General features: G+C 45.0%; 1 protein-coding gene across 3 annotated transcripts in view; it reads left to right on the forward strand.

Annotated features, from left to right (window-relative positions):
* The first annotated feature begins 2176 nt into the window (after positions 1–2176).
* LOC128336452 (cytochrome P450 2W1-like) overlaps positions 2177–17816 on the forward strand; it is a 172438-nt gene continuing 156798 nt past the window's right edge. For all 3 annotated transcript variants that reach the window (XR_008311975.1, XM_053276138.1, XM_053276136.1), the window contains exons 1-2: positions 2177–2238; positions 3302–3425. Coding sequence is in view for 2 of the 3 variants with exons in the window: in XM_053276138.1 (XP_053132113.1) it covers positions 2192–2238; positions 3302–3425 (171 nt within the window). In the remaining variant the exon portion in view is untranslated. The remainder of the gene's footprint in view (positions 2239–3301; positions 3426–17816) is intronic.

Raw genomic sequence — 17816 nt, forward strand, 5'->3', positions numbered from 1 at the left:
GGCCTCGAGGGCGGTCTGAGGCGCACGCGAGGGGCTGAGTTGAAATGACCGCGTGGAGGAGCAGCTGCTGCAGGGACGGGGAGCGCTGCGACTGAGGAGGCGGGTCGGGGCGGCAGGTGGGTGGCGCGCGGGGTGGCGAGCCCCCCGGGGAAAGGAGGCCACCGCCTCTCCCCAGCTCTCCTCCTGGGGTAGAAAAGCTGTCGAGGGGGAGCCCCGCCCTGGGGAAGAGGCTCCAAGTTCCCTCCCTGGCAACTCCTGCCTGCCACCTTGGAGAAGCCGCTGCCAGTCTGTGTAGGCAGTCCTGAGGCAGAGGGACCAAAAGGTCCGACTCGGTATATGGCAGCTGCCTATGTTCCTAAGAGGGGGTTGTGTTGCGGTGTGAGTCTTGTGGAGCGTGAAGCATTATAAGATTTTTTTAAAAAAATAAACTCTCTCTCACTCTCTCACAAACACTGTTTTTAAGAAGCGGTTCTTAAACTTGGTTCCCCAGCTGTTGAGCTACAACTCCCATTACTCCCAGCCACAATGGCCACAGGTTATTGTAGCTGGGGTATATGGGGGTTGTAGTCCAACAACATCTGGGCACCCAGATTTGAGAACCCTTCTCTTAAGAGTGTTTGTTTGTTTGTTGACACCCAGTGTGTATACACACTTGTGTAAGCGACATAAACTTCCTGTTGGTGGAAAAAGGAGTATATAAATATATGTGGTCATAGTGTCATTTTTGCTTTTTGTTACAAAGAAAGTTTTCAGGGTGCTTGAGGGAGCAAGAGGAATGAGGAAATGGTTCCCTGGCCACAAGGGACTCACAGTCTAAGTGTGCATGTGTGTCTCTTTTTATAGACCCAGACACATAATGCACAATTACATATGTGCACCCACTTAGCTATGCCCAGCTAACTGGGCAAAGAGGCACCTTTTTAACATGGCGATGCTCTTTATTTAGCAGGGGAAGAGTAACTGGTCCTCTCCACCCCCAGCATAGTACTTCCATTGCTGTTGCTGGTGTCAGTTTCGTTTTAGACTGTGAGCCTTTGGGGACAGGGAGCTATCTTGTTTATTTATTCTCTATGTAAACTGCTTTGGAAACTTTTTTTGAAAAGCAGTATATAAATATTTGTTGTTAGTAGTATGTGTGAGTTTTTATGCATGGTAGGAGGGCATACGTTCCAACACAGGGTATATTATTAGGAACATAGGAAGCTGCCTTATACTGAGTCAGACCTTGGTCCAGCTAGCTCAGTATTGTCTACACAGACTGGCAGCAGCTTCTCCAAGGTTGCAGGCAGGAGTCTCTCTCGTCCCTATCTTGGAGATGCTGTCAGGCAGGGAACTTGAAACCATCAGCATGCAGGTGTCCAGAGCGGGGCATCCCCTAAGGCAGGGGTCCCCAATCTGCAACCCTCCAGATGTTGCCGAACTACAGTTCCCATCACCCCCAGCTACAGCTTATTGTGGCTGGGATGATGGGAATTGTAGTTCAGCAACATCTTGAGGGCAGCAGGTTGGGATCCCCTGCCATAAGGGGAATATCTTAAGGTGCTCACATGTAGTCACCCATTCAAATCAGGGCAGACCCTGCTTAGCAAAGGGAACAATTCATGCTTGCTACCACAAGACTACAAGAAAGGTGCTTCTTGGCCCTGCACTGAAAAACAATGATTGAAAGCTAGATATCTATATATTAGCCCATATCATCCAGCACATAGTATGCTGCTGTTAGGGTATTCTCAGCCTCTCTTCTCTGTGACTCAAAGCAGAACAACTCTAATTTGTGGGAAAGAAGCTGAGCAACAAGTTCCAGGGGATGTTAACCTTTAGCTGCCAAACTCACCTCTTGGGAAGGCAACTCATTCCTTTTTCAAAAGTGCACCAATCAGACAGTTGCATGAAAATAAGGGCTATTCACCAAGCTTTTCCAAGAGATTGCTTAGCCCTCTAACGCTCGTCAACCCCCACTAGAGTTGCCAGATTCATTACAGAACAGGGCTTCCTCCTAATGTAGCACAGCAGTATTTAGCACTACTAAATACACAGGAATGTTGAGTCTGGCATCTCCTACCCAATATTCCATTTGAGGTTGACTGAGACATTCATCTATGAATCAGGTCTTCTCTGTTTGCCTTGTAGTCCCTGCTGCATGTAGTCAGGGAGAAATCAAATATTTGTATTCTGGACATTGCAAATATAGATGCAGACTGGCCACAAATTGAAGGGTTCTAGGCTGAGGGAAGACCTGTAAGTCTTTTAGAGTTGCAAAATACATGTAATGAGGCAACATGCACACAAGAATGCAATTCAGACTGCCATTTCGTGAATATATATATGATGCATTTAGTGAATTAATTTACAGGTGGTGCCATTTAGTGAATTAATTTACTTATGAGGCATGAATGAACAAATATAACACAAGTACAAATGAAGTCAAAATCACTCCGAACAAGAAGAAGTATATTTATTTGCCAGCAGCAGTGGTTTTCAAATAGTGGCTGATGTTCCCTGAAAGCTTACCAGGGGTTTCCTCAATGAGAAGATTGTTGGCAAATGAAAGGGAGGTTGGAGCTATTCACAGCAGTCTGGGAGTGGACTGCGCTTCCAGACAAGCAGCACTGTGCCAGGCAGGGCAGAGCTCCAGAGGCTGGGATGATGCATCCTGGTCTCCAGGTATCCCACAATGCACCACGGGCCAAGTACAGTGCATTGGGGGATTCCCATCAGAGGTATGCTCTAGGAGCCTGTCTCTGTATCTCCTTGGGCTATGTGCTGCCCGGGGAGACACACAATCTCAGCAGCCGGGTTCAGGGAGCCCTCGCTCCTTTAACCTCAACTAAGAGTTGGGCTTAAAAGTAAGGTTTGGCTGGGCGGGACGAACAGCCTAGCCCAGGGGCTAGGCTAGGCTGCTCATGAAAACAGCCTCGTTCTCTACCACTGTTAAGTTGTGTGGATGTGTTGACTGAGCTAAGTGTGTGTCCGAGAACACACCTCAACACTGGAGTTCTGTGGCTCATGGTTGAGGTTTCCTCAGTAGGTCTGCCGGTGCAGACAGGTTTCCCAAAGGCAGGAACTAGATCACACTGGGAAGCTTGCAAACACCAGTGTTTGAATGTGACTCCCTAAACATGCTCGTTGTGTGATTGTTTTATCATGGGAAGGTGGGGTAGAAGTTATTAAAATAATGTTTGAAAACTTTCCAGAAAAGTAAACGTTGCTGATTGTTCTTTGTGTGTGCAATTAAATGATAGCATAGCATCTTCAGCAGCAGCGACAACAAAAAGGCATATTTTTCAATTTTCTATTCCAGAATGGGGAATAACAAAAAAGCTACAGAAATGAAGGCAGAGAAGAAAAAGAAGAAACAGAAGCATATTATGCCAGAAAAAGAGCAGCAGGAGCACAGACCTGAGCTGAAAAAACAAAAACTGGAGGTGAGTGAACAGAAATGAGTTTGCTGCACTTGGGGTGTTCTCATGTTTCCAAGAAAGTCCTGATCCCCAGAAAGGACTGACACAAAAGTGTGCAAAGTGAAGGTCTCTGAGGGGTCAGTGCCACCTTAAGTATGTTGACATCTGTAGAAGAAGAGACTTTTTCTGCTTTTGTTTATTGTGTGAAGATAAGATGAAATAAAAGGGGGTAGGGAGGACATATACCAACTAGCTGCATCTTGAGGTCAAACCTTGATTCTCATCATGTGCGTAGGAGCGATCTCAGTCTGTCCTCTAGCAATCTACAAAATGCACACAGTCAGAAATAGCTTTCAAGCCAACAGTTTTAAGGACCTTAGTCCAATTCTGATATTATGTTGTATGAGTGTACAACTGTCTGTGCATTCGTGCATGTGTTTGTGTGAATGAGTGTACCTATATTCATTTAAAAAGTGAACCTGGATACAGGCCCCTCAAATGCATGGTACAGATAGGAAGTGTACAGCTGTACCTGCGTTCAAATTAACATGTGAATGATTGTACCTGTGCTCATGTGAATGGGCCTCTTTTATTTTGTGCAGATGTTTATCAGCAGAGATGCAGATAAGTGTAGATAATAATATGGATACAGTAATGGAAGGGTGCCTACAGTATGTGCTGGTTTTGCAGCAGGTACATGCACTGACCCAGTGAGAATCCGTGCAATGTAGTGGTTAGAGCATAAAACTAGGACAAGGGTCATCCAGGTTCAGTTCTCCACTCAGTTGTGAGGCTCACGGGCAGTGTTCACTCTAAGAGGGATTCCCAGCTGTTGTTGACTACAACTCCCAGAATCCCCAGCTGCAATGGCTTTTGCTTGGGGATTCTGGGAGTTGTAGTTAACAACATCTGGGAATCCCTGTTAGAGGGAACACTGCTCACTGGATCACCTTGGGGCAGAGTTACTCAGCCTATCTGCTTCACAGAGTTGTGAGAATAAAACGAGGGAGGGAGAAATAACCTTGTATGTCACCCTGAGCACCATAGATATGTAATTAAAAATATTAAAGTAAGAATAATAAGGAATATACTGACTTTTGCAGTTTCCCAGCAAGGGTATGTAAGTAAATACTCCTATTATTTTTATCATTAATAACAATAACAATAATATTTGTGAACCATTTTTAGATGTGCGGTATATACATGAAATAAACAAACAAAATATTTATATCATGCTTTTTCTCCAAGGAGTTCAAGGTGGTGTATGTGGATTAACCTGGGAGAGGTTAGACTGAGAGATAGTGATTGGTCCAAGGTCACTCAGCGAGCATCGTGGCTAAGTGGCGATTCAAACTTATATCTCTCTGGTCCAAGTCCAACACTCTAAGCGCCAAACCCAGGCATCTGCAAATCCACTTGCCAGTGGTGAGTGCCTCCAGCCCTCTGGCAAGCAGGACGCAAAGCACCACACAGATTTCCTCACCAGAGGTCTCATTTTCGCTGCCATTTTTGAGACAGTGAGAAACGGTAGGAATCCCTTCTGAGCAGGAGGCCAGGGATCCCACTGTTTCTTATTATCTCCGTCTCCCAGTGCAAATGACGGAAGCTCCGCTTCTCTCCGAAGTCGTCTGCCTGTGTGCCAGAAAAGGATGTGAAGGAAGAGAGGGGATTGGTGGCAGCCACAAAAAATGGCTGGTTAGTAAGCTTGAACCTAAATTTGTGGATCCCTGGCTATATCATGCTCTCAGAATAAAAATGTGAGCGCTCTTAATACATTGTGTTGTAGGTAAAATGGCACACATGAAGTGTGTGAAATCCGAGGGGGAAGCTCAGATTCTGTTGGATTACCGTTTGCTGGCTACGGGTGGATATAATAGCCTTTTGGAGCAGCTCATACATAAAATGGACAAAGGATGCCAATCCTCAGGTGTTTTCTGTATTCACCTGCTGGCATACAAATTTTGAAGTTTCAAAAGCCTGTTTATAATTTCCTGCTGTTGTCCTCTGTGTGTACTCTCAGTGTGTGGGGAAATCTCCATTCACATCACATTTCAGATGTTCAAGTGTGCATGTGCTTTCCTCTAAGAAAATAATCAAATGTAACGTAGTCAAAATGTAATGTATGAAGATGCTGTCCTTAGTCCCACAATCTGGCTCTTGTTAGCAGGACCTGACTGACCAGTCCCAGCATTCCTACAGAGACGAGAGGAAATTCCTCCAGTGCCCCCTACTTCCCAGCTCTGCAGGAAATAGACCTGCTGAACAGAGAGGGCAAACTACTTGGTTTGAGTTTTTGGCCTATGCTGTATTGCAAGTTCACGTGTTATTTAGTGGTAACGCATACGGTTTGAGAACTTCCAGTATATTACAACTTGGAGTGTATTATATGAGAGAGAGAGATGGTTTTATAACTGAAATTCTTAGCTGTCTTTAATTTAAGAAGACATGGTTTTGCTCTTTGGTTTATATAAGCAGTGTTTTTGTTAGATTGGAGAAAAGCCAACATTATTGTTTAATTTTAAAGCTGGAAGATGTTTTGCTCTACAGTTTACTTTTGATAGGGGAAGATGTTCTGCTGATTCATTAAGTTGCTGCATTTAACTGTGATTTACACAGCTGTTCTGGCTGCATATTTCCAAAGTGTAAAATGCAAATTTCTAATTGATTTTGATGCAGAGCTCTATGAAAGAAAGCAGAAATTTTTCATAAGCGGTGGAATATGGTATTATGTTGACTGTCCTTTAAATGAAACATGTTCCACAGAAAATCGACTAGTACATTTTCTTTGGAACATGTTGACCTTTCAGAACAGTCTTGTTGTATTGATTTTTCATCTATTCGTTTCCTTCCTTTTACATTAAAGAGCAACAAGCAACTTAAGTTCCATGCTAAGCAGTTATATGAATGGTCTTAGAAGCCACATGGGGCTGGTGCAAACACAATGTTCTTGATCTCTTTACAGTAATTAAGAGATAAGGGTGGGCTGTGGAACTGTATATTCTCTCCCCTCTGAGTTCTACCTTCTTAAGCATTACTTCATCACCAATGTTAACCACAGTTAATGCTAACTAGATTAACCAGAACTTGCTAACCAGCTTCAAACCCTGTTTTCCAATTCTGGTTGCGAGGGAACCCTGGTTAGTAATAACCCTGCTTAACACTGGACTATTCAGAATTCCTAATCATATTGCGACTGGTTGTGTGGATGGAATCCTTCTACATCTTCACAGAAAACCATTTATCTATCTGCAGTCCTTGAGAAATGTTGGTTGTTTTGCTCTTATTTTTAAAATGTAGGGAAGGGCTCTTTGTGGAGCGTGAAACATGCATTCTAGTGGGAATGCATTTATAAGATCACTTGTAGGTTGGCAGGGCAGCCACAGGGGATGCTGATGGGTAATTGCTTATCTGATGGATAATTGTTCATTTGTTTTGGCTGTGAGCCACCATGGATTGTCTTGATGAGAAAGGTGGAATACAAGCATTTTTAAAATAAATAACCATCATGGGACTTTTGCTGTGGAGTCCTGCAAGGTTCAGGAGGAAAGCTTTATTGGGCAGTAGCTGGCAAGTTCTCAGTGGTATAACTGTGGTTGCCAGGCTGCAATCCAGACATTTGCTCTCTACCTTTAAACTCCCAGTGAAGCAGCTACAGCTTCTGCAGCTTGCTATTTTCTCAGTCCTGCTGCTCATCCTCCTGCCATGGGTAGGACTGCAGGTGTGCTGTGCAGCAGGTGGGCGTGACATAAACACCAGGTAAGGAAAGAAGCCAGGGCTGCTTTCCTTCACTAGTAATGTTCAAGGCACAGAGCAATCTGGCAACCCTAGGAATACTTAATGAGGCTGACCAGTGTTAGCCTTTTAGTTTCCTTTTCATTCACATCGTGCTCCATTCTGAAGGCTAAGGGATGGATAACATGTTTATAAACAGACCAAACTTATAGAACAAGTTTAGAGGAAACCTCATCTCATACCTTCGTGCTGCTTATCAAGGTACAAAAGACTGTGCTTAGATTCTTGAAAGAGGATCAAGAGTCCATTGGAAGCTGCCTTCTACTGAGTCAGACCATCTAGCTCAGTACTGTCTATAACAGGGATCCTCAGCGTTGGGCCCCCAGATGTTCTTGGACTTCAACTCCCAGCATCCTCAGCTGCAGTGGCCTTTGGCTGGGGATTCTGGGAGTTGAAGTCCAAGAACATCTGGGGGCCCAGCGTTGAGGATCCCTGGCTCTACACCGACTGGCAGTGGCTCTTCAAGGTTTCAGGTAGAAGTCTTTTCTCGCTTGGAGATGCTGCCAGAAACTCAACCTGGGAACTTGTGATGATGCTTTACCACCAAGCTATGATCCCGTATCCTGCAGGGAATATCTCACAGCGCTCACATGTAGTCAATATCTCACAGCGCTCAACATGTAGCTCACATACAAATGCAAACCAGGACAGCCATGCTTAGCAAAGAGAACAATTCATGCATGCAAGACTAGCTCTCCCTAAGTAGTCATTGGGGATTCTGGGTAAATTTGCTACTTTGAAGCCCGTTAATGTATAGTTGCTTACTATTGTGATCAAGACACCCTTCTGCAATGACAGTAAATTTGAGAAAGAGTACAAGAATTTGTTTCAAATATTTGTATGCATAGATAAGACTGAACAATTTTGCATTCCTTTGAATATTTTTCTAATGGCCTGGACAAATTTCCCAGGACAACATATTCACAGCTGGGAAAACAGTTCCCACTTTGAAAATGGTTTTCCCAGGCGAAAAGCTTGTATCTCCAACTGTTTTTGGTATAAACACAATATTTTGTGTACTGTTTAGAAGGGTTTCAAGAGGATAAGAATTCTTCATTGGGCATTAACCAACAGCATGCTACATCTTCTATATAAATGAAGTGTAGGTTTCTCTGTTCAGGCTAATGTCAACGTATGGAGAGAGAGAATAAAGAATTTAGGCTCCCTTTCTGTTCTTGATGACGTCTTGTTGGACATATTACATACACTTTTACAATCCCCGGAAATCAGATTACCATTTAACCTCAATTTTCTTAAAAATTCAGAGGACATAGCCCAATTCCTCCCCTTACCTAAGGTCAAAAAATGCCCCATCCTACTTTAACCTAGCGTACAGTACACATCTTGCTCCCTTGTGTGTCATTTCACATCAGCAACTTCCCATGAATATCCATGTGTACAAGTTCAGAAGGGTTGCCAGGTGTGCATATACATTTTATATTCTCCAGCGAATAGGAGAAGAGGCTTATGTTGATCAGTGACCTTCGCTGTGTTTCAAACAGGGGCCGCTTTGGCAAAAAATCTTCAGTGTGAGAGCCATTTCCCGATGTGCAAACCTCCACACAGCACTGCACTTTTCTCAATGCTGAGGGGCCATTTAAGAGAGATGGAGCCCTCTCTTAAGAGCTCAAGGAGGAAAGGGCTGGTAAGGGCTACACCATTGGTTCCCAATCTGGGTTCCTCCAGAAGTTGCTGAACTACAACTCCCAGCATCCCCAGTCATTATAAGTTGTAGCTGGGGATGCTGGGAGTTGTAGTTCAGCAACATCCGGAGGAATCCAGGTTGGGAACCCCTGGGCTACACTTACCAGCATGCTGTGCACACCTTCCAAGATGGCACAGGGGCTCCAGAGGGCTCTGTTTCCCTTAAAGAAGCCAACCTCCCATCTCCATGCCATGATGGGAACGGTCACCTCCACATGGTACCGGGGGACTGTGCAGAGTATTTGGCTTGGCCAAAGCTTCACAGTCCCAATAAACAATCGGGGAGCCACACTTAGGGTTGATGGGGGCTGCTACTGGCCCCTGGGCCTTACAATGAAGAACAGTGCTGTATATTCTCCTACCCCTTCCTTTCTTGGTGTTTACCCCCTGCCAGTGTTCCCTCTAACAGGGATTCCTAGATGTTGTTGACTACAACTCCCAGAATCCCCAAGCAAAAGCCATTGCTGCTGGGGATTCTGGGAGTTGTAGTCAACATCTGGGAGTCCCTGTTAGAGGAAACACTGCCCCCTGCATTGCCTGTTGACAGGGGCAGGTTCCAGGTGTGCTACGCAGCTGGTGTGCAACAGGAGCAGGCAGGAGAAACAGTGATTACCTAGTTAGGGTATGTCCTGGTATTTAAATGTATGTACACATTTTCTAGGTTGAGACCTGGCAGCCCTAGACTTTCAGGCACTTGTGCTCTTGTGAGTAGATTTATTCTGTACATGCACAGTCTAAACCAGGGCTGCACAGCCACCTCTGGAATATTAATATACAGGTAGTTCTGGATGCCTAAGAAGCAGCTGTGGGGAATATCTCTCAAGAGGTGGCCTTTCTCCAGGTTCTTTGATTCTCAGTTGGCTTAACTGATCATAAAACTAAAGTTAAAGAGTGAACTAATAGACGGCCAGTCTGTTATAAATGAAGTCTCTAGAACAGTCAAGGGCAAAATGTGCGACATTTAAAACAAAATGTTTATTTTAAAAGCAGAAAGCGACCTATGGCTAGTAAATAACTAACAATTGCTTTAGTTGTATTCTACTTAGTTTTTTCTACTCTCCTGTGTTAGCAATAAAAACAGGTCAGTAAGCTTGCTTATCTTCTCAGATCCTAGCAATCACAGATCCATTCCTAAATCAGGATTTCTGTTCCTGGGAGTAGAAAGGCGGCTGGACTCCATTAGAGCCAAAAACACATGGAAATGGTAGAGGACAAAGGATGAGGAAGTAGTGGTTGATCTTGATAGGCACACCCAAAGTGAGCCTCAGACCAAGTAGCAACTCTGGGCCTCCCTAATGCCGGAAAGTACTTAAGTACAGGAGAATTGATGACTTTCAACTCCTTGCGGTGCAGGTCTGTTGGGATTCAATCAGTCATAGTTACCTCATCAGGGGTCAAGAAATGTTGGCTCAGTTCACCAACCAGACAAAATATTGTACTCGCCAGATGGTTTCTCAAGCTGTGTTGTACATTACTTGTCAGCATTCTTTTCACTTGCCAGACATAATTTTTTACTTGTCATGGACTAGTAGACTAGTGGATTTCTTGAGCCCTGTACCTCATGACTTGGGGCATTGGGAAGCCAAATATGATACTTCATTTTAGGGCAAAGGTTCCCATATCCCTTGTGAGATTCAGGAAGCCAGGCAATCAACTTTCCTCCTAGGCATGAAGCACTGAATTCAGTAAGGAAGTTAATGAGGTCCAAAAATCAAGGGGAGTAGCAATTAGCTGGTTTCTCTAAATTGCTTACACGCAAGCCAATCCAATTTGGTCCCTCCAAAGTTCTGGAGGGACCAAAACAATATGGTTTTCTGTGTTGTTTAAATGGTTTTGCCCTAGCCTAAAGGGACAAATAGACATTTGTAGCAGAAGAGGGGTGTACCCCATCACATCTAGAGTCAGCATGGTGTAGTGAAGTGTCAGACTAGCACCTGGGAGACCCAGATTCAAATCCCCGGTTAGCCATGAAACTCACTGGGTGACTTTGGGTCAGTCAGTCTCTCTCAGCCTAACCTACCTTACAGAGCTGCTGTGAGGATGAAATGGGGAAAACCATATACACCACCCTGACTTCCTTGGAGGAAGGGAAGGATGCAAATGCAATAAAGAATGCAAGATGCTATTGTTATATGAGGGAAAATCCATATTTTGAGTGAGATAGTAATTTATTTATTTATCATGTTTTTACACCGCCCAGACCTTAAGTCTCTGGGTGGTTTACAACAAGATTAAAAAGTAAAACATTAAAACAAAAACAAAAACAAAAAAATTTAAAAGCAAGAAATTTAAAACAATTTAAAATTTTAAAACAATATTCTAAAAACAACATTAAAACAATCAAAGCAATATCAGTTAAAAGCCTGGGTGAAGAAATGCGTGTTTAAGGACTTTTTAAAAGATGTCAGAGATTGGGAGGCTCTTATTTCACTAGGGAGTGTATTCCAACGCCTCGGGGCAGTAATGGAGAAGGCCTGTCCCTGAGTAGCCACCAGACAAGCTGCTAGCAAATGCAGACAGACCTCTCCTGATGATCTCAATGGGCGTTGGGGTTCATAACGAAGAAGACGTTCTCTTAAATTCCCAGGGCCCAAGCTGTTTAGGGCTTTATAGGTTATGACCAACACCTTGTATTTTGCCCGGAAACATATCGGCAGCCAGTGTAACTCCTTCAATAAGGGAATAATATGGTCTCTCCTAGATGACCCAGAGACCAGCCTGGCTGCCGCATTCTGGACCAACTGTAGTTTCCGGACTACGTACAAGGGCAGCCCCACATAGAGTGCATTGCAGTAATCCAGTTTGGAGGTTACAATTTAAGAAGGATCCAGACAGGGAACATTTAATTCCCATTACAATCCTAATAAAATACATCTGTGAAATAAGATAGCGAGGTCATTCACACAGTCATAAGAACAGCCCTGCTGGATCAGGTCCAAGGCCCATCTAGTCCAGCATTATGTTTCACACAGTGGCCCACTGGATGCCTTCAAGAAACTCACAGGCAGAAGGTGAGGGCTTGCCCTCTCTCCAGCCATTGCTTCCCTGCAACTGGTTTTTAGCGGCATCTTGCCTCTGAGGCTGGAGGTGGCGTATTGCCACCAGACTAGTAGCCATTGATAGACCTGACCTCCATGACTTTGTGAAAGCCCTTTTTAAAGCCATCTGTGTTGGTGGCCATCACTACATCCTGTGGCAGAGAGTTCCATAAGTTAATTATACATGTTGTGAAGAAGTACTTCGTTGGCTCTAAATTACCCACACTTCCGTTTCATGGGATGATCCCTGGTTCTAGTGTTGTGAGAGATATGGGGGGGGAAATCTCTACTCCATTCATAATTTTATACACCTCTATCATGTCTCCCCATAGTCACCTCTTCTCCAAGCTAAAAAGCCCCAGATGCTGTAGCCTAGCCTCATAAGGAAGGTGTTCCAGGCCCCTGATCATCTTGGTTGCCCTCTTCTGCACCATTTTCAGTTCTACAATGTCCTTAAGATATGGTGACCAGAACTGAACATCAAAAAACTGTGTTCTACTTCGCTTTGGGAGTTGTGTGTACTCCCAATTTTTGGTTGTGTGGAAGCAAGGTGGGAGGAAAACCTGGGTAGAAGTGCTTCTACACAAGGTTTTCCTCCCACCTTGCTTCCACACAACCAAAAATTGGGAGCACACACAACTCCCAAACCGAAGTAGAACACAGTTTTTGACTGTGTGAATGACCACATCAAGAATAAATGAGACAGTGGCTACGCATGTGGAACATAGGAAGCTGCCATATACTGAGTCAGACCATTGCTCTATCTAGCTCAGTATTGTCTACCCAGACTGGCAGCGGCTTCTCCAAGGTTGCAGGCAGGAATCTCTCTCAGCCCTATCTTGGGGAAGCCAGGGAGGGAACTTGGAAACGTCTGCTTTTCCCAGAGTGACCCCATGCCCTAAGGTGAATATCTTCCAGTGCTCACACTTCTAGTCTCCCATTCATATACAACCAGGGCAGACCCTGCTTAGCTAAGGGGACAAGTCATGCTTGCTACCACCAGACCAGCTCTCCTCTGTGGATTCTCCTCTCTGGAATCATGTGGAATCTGGGGGGAGGAAATTGCAGCACAGCCTGTAAAACCAGGCACTTAAATTCAGTGGCATTGTTGGCTCTCCTGAGCTGAGATGTCTGTGAGCAGCCCTCAGTATTGGTGCAGAATTTCACCAGGGCTGCTTGTTGTGGTAAGCCAGTGCAGCCACCAAGAGATAATAAGATGAAACGGTGCTGTTTCCATTCCGGAGAACAAAGCAGACCTGGCAGTTCTTTCTCTGTTGCCAACCAGGATAGCCGGCTCAGCAGCACTTGTTTATTCTTCGCCTCTGGCAATGCTGTATCCCTTGGTGAGGAGACTAAGTGTAAAACCAAGGGTTGAAATTTTGGAGTAACATGCCTACATACGCTTGTTAAATCCTGCGCCTTATTCCTGCTAGTTAAAGAGAAATTCCTATGTAATCAGCCTGACTGCAAATTGGTCAGAATCAGGCCTGATTCAGGGCCTGAGTCAAGCTACGCTAAAGGAGAGGAGGGGAATATAACAGGGAAAGAAGCTGTATCCAAGCCATGTCCTCCCAAAATCCCCGAACAGGGAACTCCAGTGGAAACCCCACTATGCAGCCCTCCATGGAGGGTTTCACACCATGCATAACAGTTCCCTACCACGGGAATACATGGCATTCCCAGAGCCCTCGGACTTCAGAGACTCCGCACTATTGAGTCCCTCCACCTGAACTGACAATGAGGTGCCAGCAGACCTGCCTCCTGCTACGAACTCCATGGCTGAGGCTCCAGCCTTCCCCAGGCAGCGATCTTCAGAGCCTTTTGAACCCCCAGGCTCACCCCATAGCCCCCAGGAAAGGAGATACCATAGCGTTAGAGAAGTAGTCCAATCCAAACGAAGGAGTGCAGGACTGGCAGTTTGTGGTTTGTCCTCGGGAGTCTACTCGGGAGGAGGGTTACGATGGCTCTGAAGGCTCTTAAAACAGGAGCACATGACTGCTCCGGTCTCTAGCCCTGCTACCTTGTTCCTGTAGCCTTGACTGGTTATGGTCCTCACTGCCTTGTTCCTGATCTGCCTCCTGCAACCTTGCACTTCTCTGCTCTGCATGCCAGCTTAGCAGAGGCCTAGTTCCGCCAAGTCGGCTGCACCTTGCCTGCTTACCTGTGTGCTAGTTCCCTGCAGGCGGCTGCTGCTGAACTAGAACCTGGACACTTTTGGGTGAGTGAACCTTGCATCATCTGGCCTCACCTGAGCGGGGCATGTGCCCTAGAGCAGGGCTACTTGCCACAGGAGTTAGAAACTGTTAAGAGTGTGTCAATTTCATTCAAATGTGTCACTTTCGTTATAAACCTCTTTTGTAAGTTAACAAACCGTTTGGTGGTGATGGTTGTTATTAAGGATATGTATACAGTAGACTGCTTTTCAGCCAGGTAGTTGTCAACTACCGATACCAATATCTATAATCCACTCTTCAACAAAAGTGCCCCCAAAGGGTCAACATAACAGAAGGTAACCAGCAACAGCCACTGGAGGGATGCTGTGCTGGGATTGGTCACTTGCTCTCTCGCTACTAAATATAAGAGGTGCCTCTTTGCTCAGTTAGCTGGGGTAGCTCAAGTGGTTTTCATAGAAACAGGAATAAGAAGATGGTTCCTTATCCCAAAAGGGCTCACAATCTAAAAGGAAACAAAAGGAAGACACCAGCAAGAGAAACTGGGAGGGAGGGGTGATGTGCTGGGGATGAGTAGGGACAGTTGCTCTCCTCCTGCAACAGACAGTGGGAGGGAGGGGCACTGTGCTGGGGTTGAGTAGGGACAGTTGCTCTCTTTCTGCTATATATGAGAGCATGGGTAAAGTCCAGCAGGTTCCATTGGTTTTGGCTCCAGTCTCTAGAGGCCACTTAGATGCTATTTTGGATATTGCTCCCAACGTCTATTGCTAGTGACTCCACAACAATGCCCTGTGAAGTGGTGGAGTTTTTCTTAATTATAGGGGGAAATGCACTCAGTCGGCTTTGCCTTTAAGTCAGAACCATGTCTTCAAGGGTAATTATCCAGAAACTTAACCGTTTCATTAAGCTGCTATCTTGACATCATTCTGGCTGAACTCTGCTTCTGCCAGCACTGCTTTCAAGCAGCATCAGATGTCTGTGCATGCTTGTTTTGTTGTGTGACTGCCAAATGGCTGACTTTGAATGACATCCCACATACCAGACTTTTCACAACTTCAGGCATCTTTTTGCACAGAGACTTTCTCATGGGCTACTTCCCTTTACTGCTGCACAGCTACAGATGCACTTTTGCTGCCTCCTTCACCACCCTGTAATATCTTTGTGTTAACTATAGCATTCTCCCTTGTGCGATTTCTTTTAAAAAAAAAGTTTGTTGTTGGAACTTATCTAACTTTTCATTGTAAAATGATCGTCTCCTTGTTATCCTCTAATGACCAGCGCACCATGTGACCAACACACTGTGTTCTGACTACTCCCAAGTGTTCCACAAACAGTCCTGCTCCGTCAGATAACTGTGGGTGGGAGAAGAGAGCACTCGATTGTTCTAACATTTACTCCTCACAGTGCTGGAAAGATGCCCAGCAAAGCCAGCTAGAGGCGTCAGGTTTTTCCCTCCCCGCTTTTTAAGGAACTGTGTAGATACATCTGACTTTCCCACAAACATTTGCTTCATACTTTTTGCACTAGGCAGCAACCCACCACACTTTGCTTTTACTTAGTGCTTTGGGGTGTTCAGATGCTTCTCACACTCAATAGTCTTTCAAAAAAAAACCACACCCCAACCCTGCAGGGTATGTCAGTGTTGTTAACTGCATACTGTCGAGAGGGTGGTACATCTGTATATTTATCTAAGGCATACCTGTTGCTAATCCCATGCGTGGCAGCTCTTGAGAGAGTTCATGAGTGAGCTGCCGGCAGGGGGAGAGGAAAGCGGCTGCACCGGCGGCAGACAGGTGGGAAACAAAACGGCAGCAAGTGGTGGGGAGAAAGCCGTGGGTGGGGGAAGAAAGTGGCAGTGGCGGGTGGGCAGGGGAAACAAGGCGCAGATATTTATTTATCATATTTTTATACCGCCTGATATGTACATCTTTAGATGATATATACATGAGCCAACTGGGGTGGTCGCTACCATCTGGGGGGTGGGGCATGGACTAACGCTTATTGACAAGGTTTACACCCCTAGAGATGGAAAATAGGTGACAATACTGCAATACAAGGTGGGGGATGACCATGAGGCAGCTATACCAGTGGTGCGTAATTGACGAAGATATGGTGTTGGTGGGCCAGCGGGTCATTATAGGGGAAGAGAATTTAGAAATTTAACTACCTACTACCTCTTTGACCTTGGAGAGCAATGCCAACCACTCACAGAACCTCACCTTATTACTCTGTAATGCCAGGTCGGTTCACAATAAATCTGAAGTAATGCATGACTTGATCATGGATGAAGGAGCTGACTTGGTATGTATTACTGAGACCAAGTCAGGAGAGGCTAGTGGTCCGGTTTGGTCCCAGCTTCTCCCAGAGGGTTACTTTATGGTGGAGCAAGTGAGAGGATGTGGATGGGGAGGTGGGGTAGCTGTGGTCTATACGAATACCATCTCCCTTATCAGGATCTCTTTCAGGGATTTGCCCTATATTGAATGTTCTGTCCATCCCCTCCCACCCCAAAGTGTTTCTCTAAACTGCTCTCCAATGCTCTCAGGATCTTTTAGCCTCTTGCTTGACAAACTAGAGGAGGTTGAGGCTTAGGGGTCTAAGCCCAAAGGAGGCAGTGTGTTTTTTATACATGGGTCAGCCAAGGTTCATTTTTTCAGTAGAGTGGTCAGAGGGGAAGTGATTAGAAGGAACTAGCTCTATTCCTATTCATGGCAGGAAATGTATAAAAATATAGTATTATGCAAGCTGGTCTTACGAACAGGTGCTGAATTCCAAACAGGAAGGTGTATCTGATACTGGGCGTCCAGTTTATGAGCCTTTGAGAGGTGGGGAAAGGGTTAGATGTAGGGAGAGGTGTGATCATCTGTATTCCCTGTAATAGGGATTCCCAGATATTGTTGACTACAGCTCCCATAGCCCCCTGCCAAATGCTAGTACAACTGGGAATGATGGGAGTTGTAGTCAACATCATCTAGGAATTCCTTTTACAGTGAGTATAGGTGAGCATATGCTAAGCAGAGTGCTGCCACTTTGCATGCAAAAGGCCTCAAATTCTAGAAGATATTAGGGCTGGGAAAGATCCCTCTTGGTTCGAAATCCTGAAGAGCCACAGCTAGTCAGTAGACTAAGCTCAACAGAATAATGGTATGACTCAGTATAGTGTAGGTTCGTATGTCCATAGCATCATAACAATTCTGTTTTTGTCATAAGATTGTTCTCTTCAGACAAGAAGCTTTGAATTAATCTGCTGCTTAGTATCGTTCTATGGGCTCTGGCTCTTGGTATTTTTTGTTTTTTTTGTATTTTATAGCTTTGTGTATTTCTGATTGATTATTGTTTTTTGTTTTGAGAACTGCCTTGAGGGATTCCATATGAGAAGGGGAAAGGCAAAATACAAATTTCTCAATAAATAAGTCCCAATTCAACAGATACTTTCTAATAGCATATATAATATTATGTGTTGCTGCTGAAGGTGCTGTCAAAGCAAAGTGCTGTGCAATAAATACAGTTCCTGTCTAAAAGCTTACACTCGAATAGAGCCAGGGTGGTGGTTAGAGGGTTGACTTTGGAATGGGAGACTGAGGCTCCTCTCCATACACAGAAGGAAATTCACTTTAATTTCACTTCCCCTTTCTTTGTCTCAAGGGTTCCTAACCTTGAGCATCCAGCTGCTGTTGGAGTACATCTCCCATCATAGGGGGACTGTAGAC

Source organism: Hemicordylus capensis, chromosome 13, assembly GCF_027244095.1.
Source record: "Hemicordylus capensis ecotype Gifberg chromosome 13, rHemCap1.1.pri, whole genome shotgun sequence".
In the NCBI taxonomy this organism is placed as follows: Eukaryota; Metazoa; Chordata; class Lepidosauria; order Squamata; family Cordylidae; genus Hemicordylus; species Hemicordylus capensis.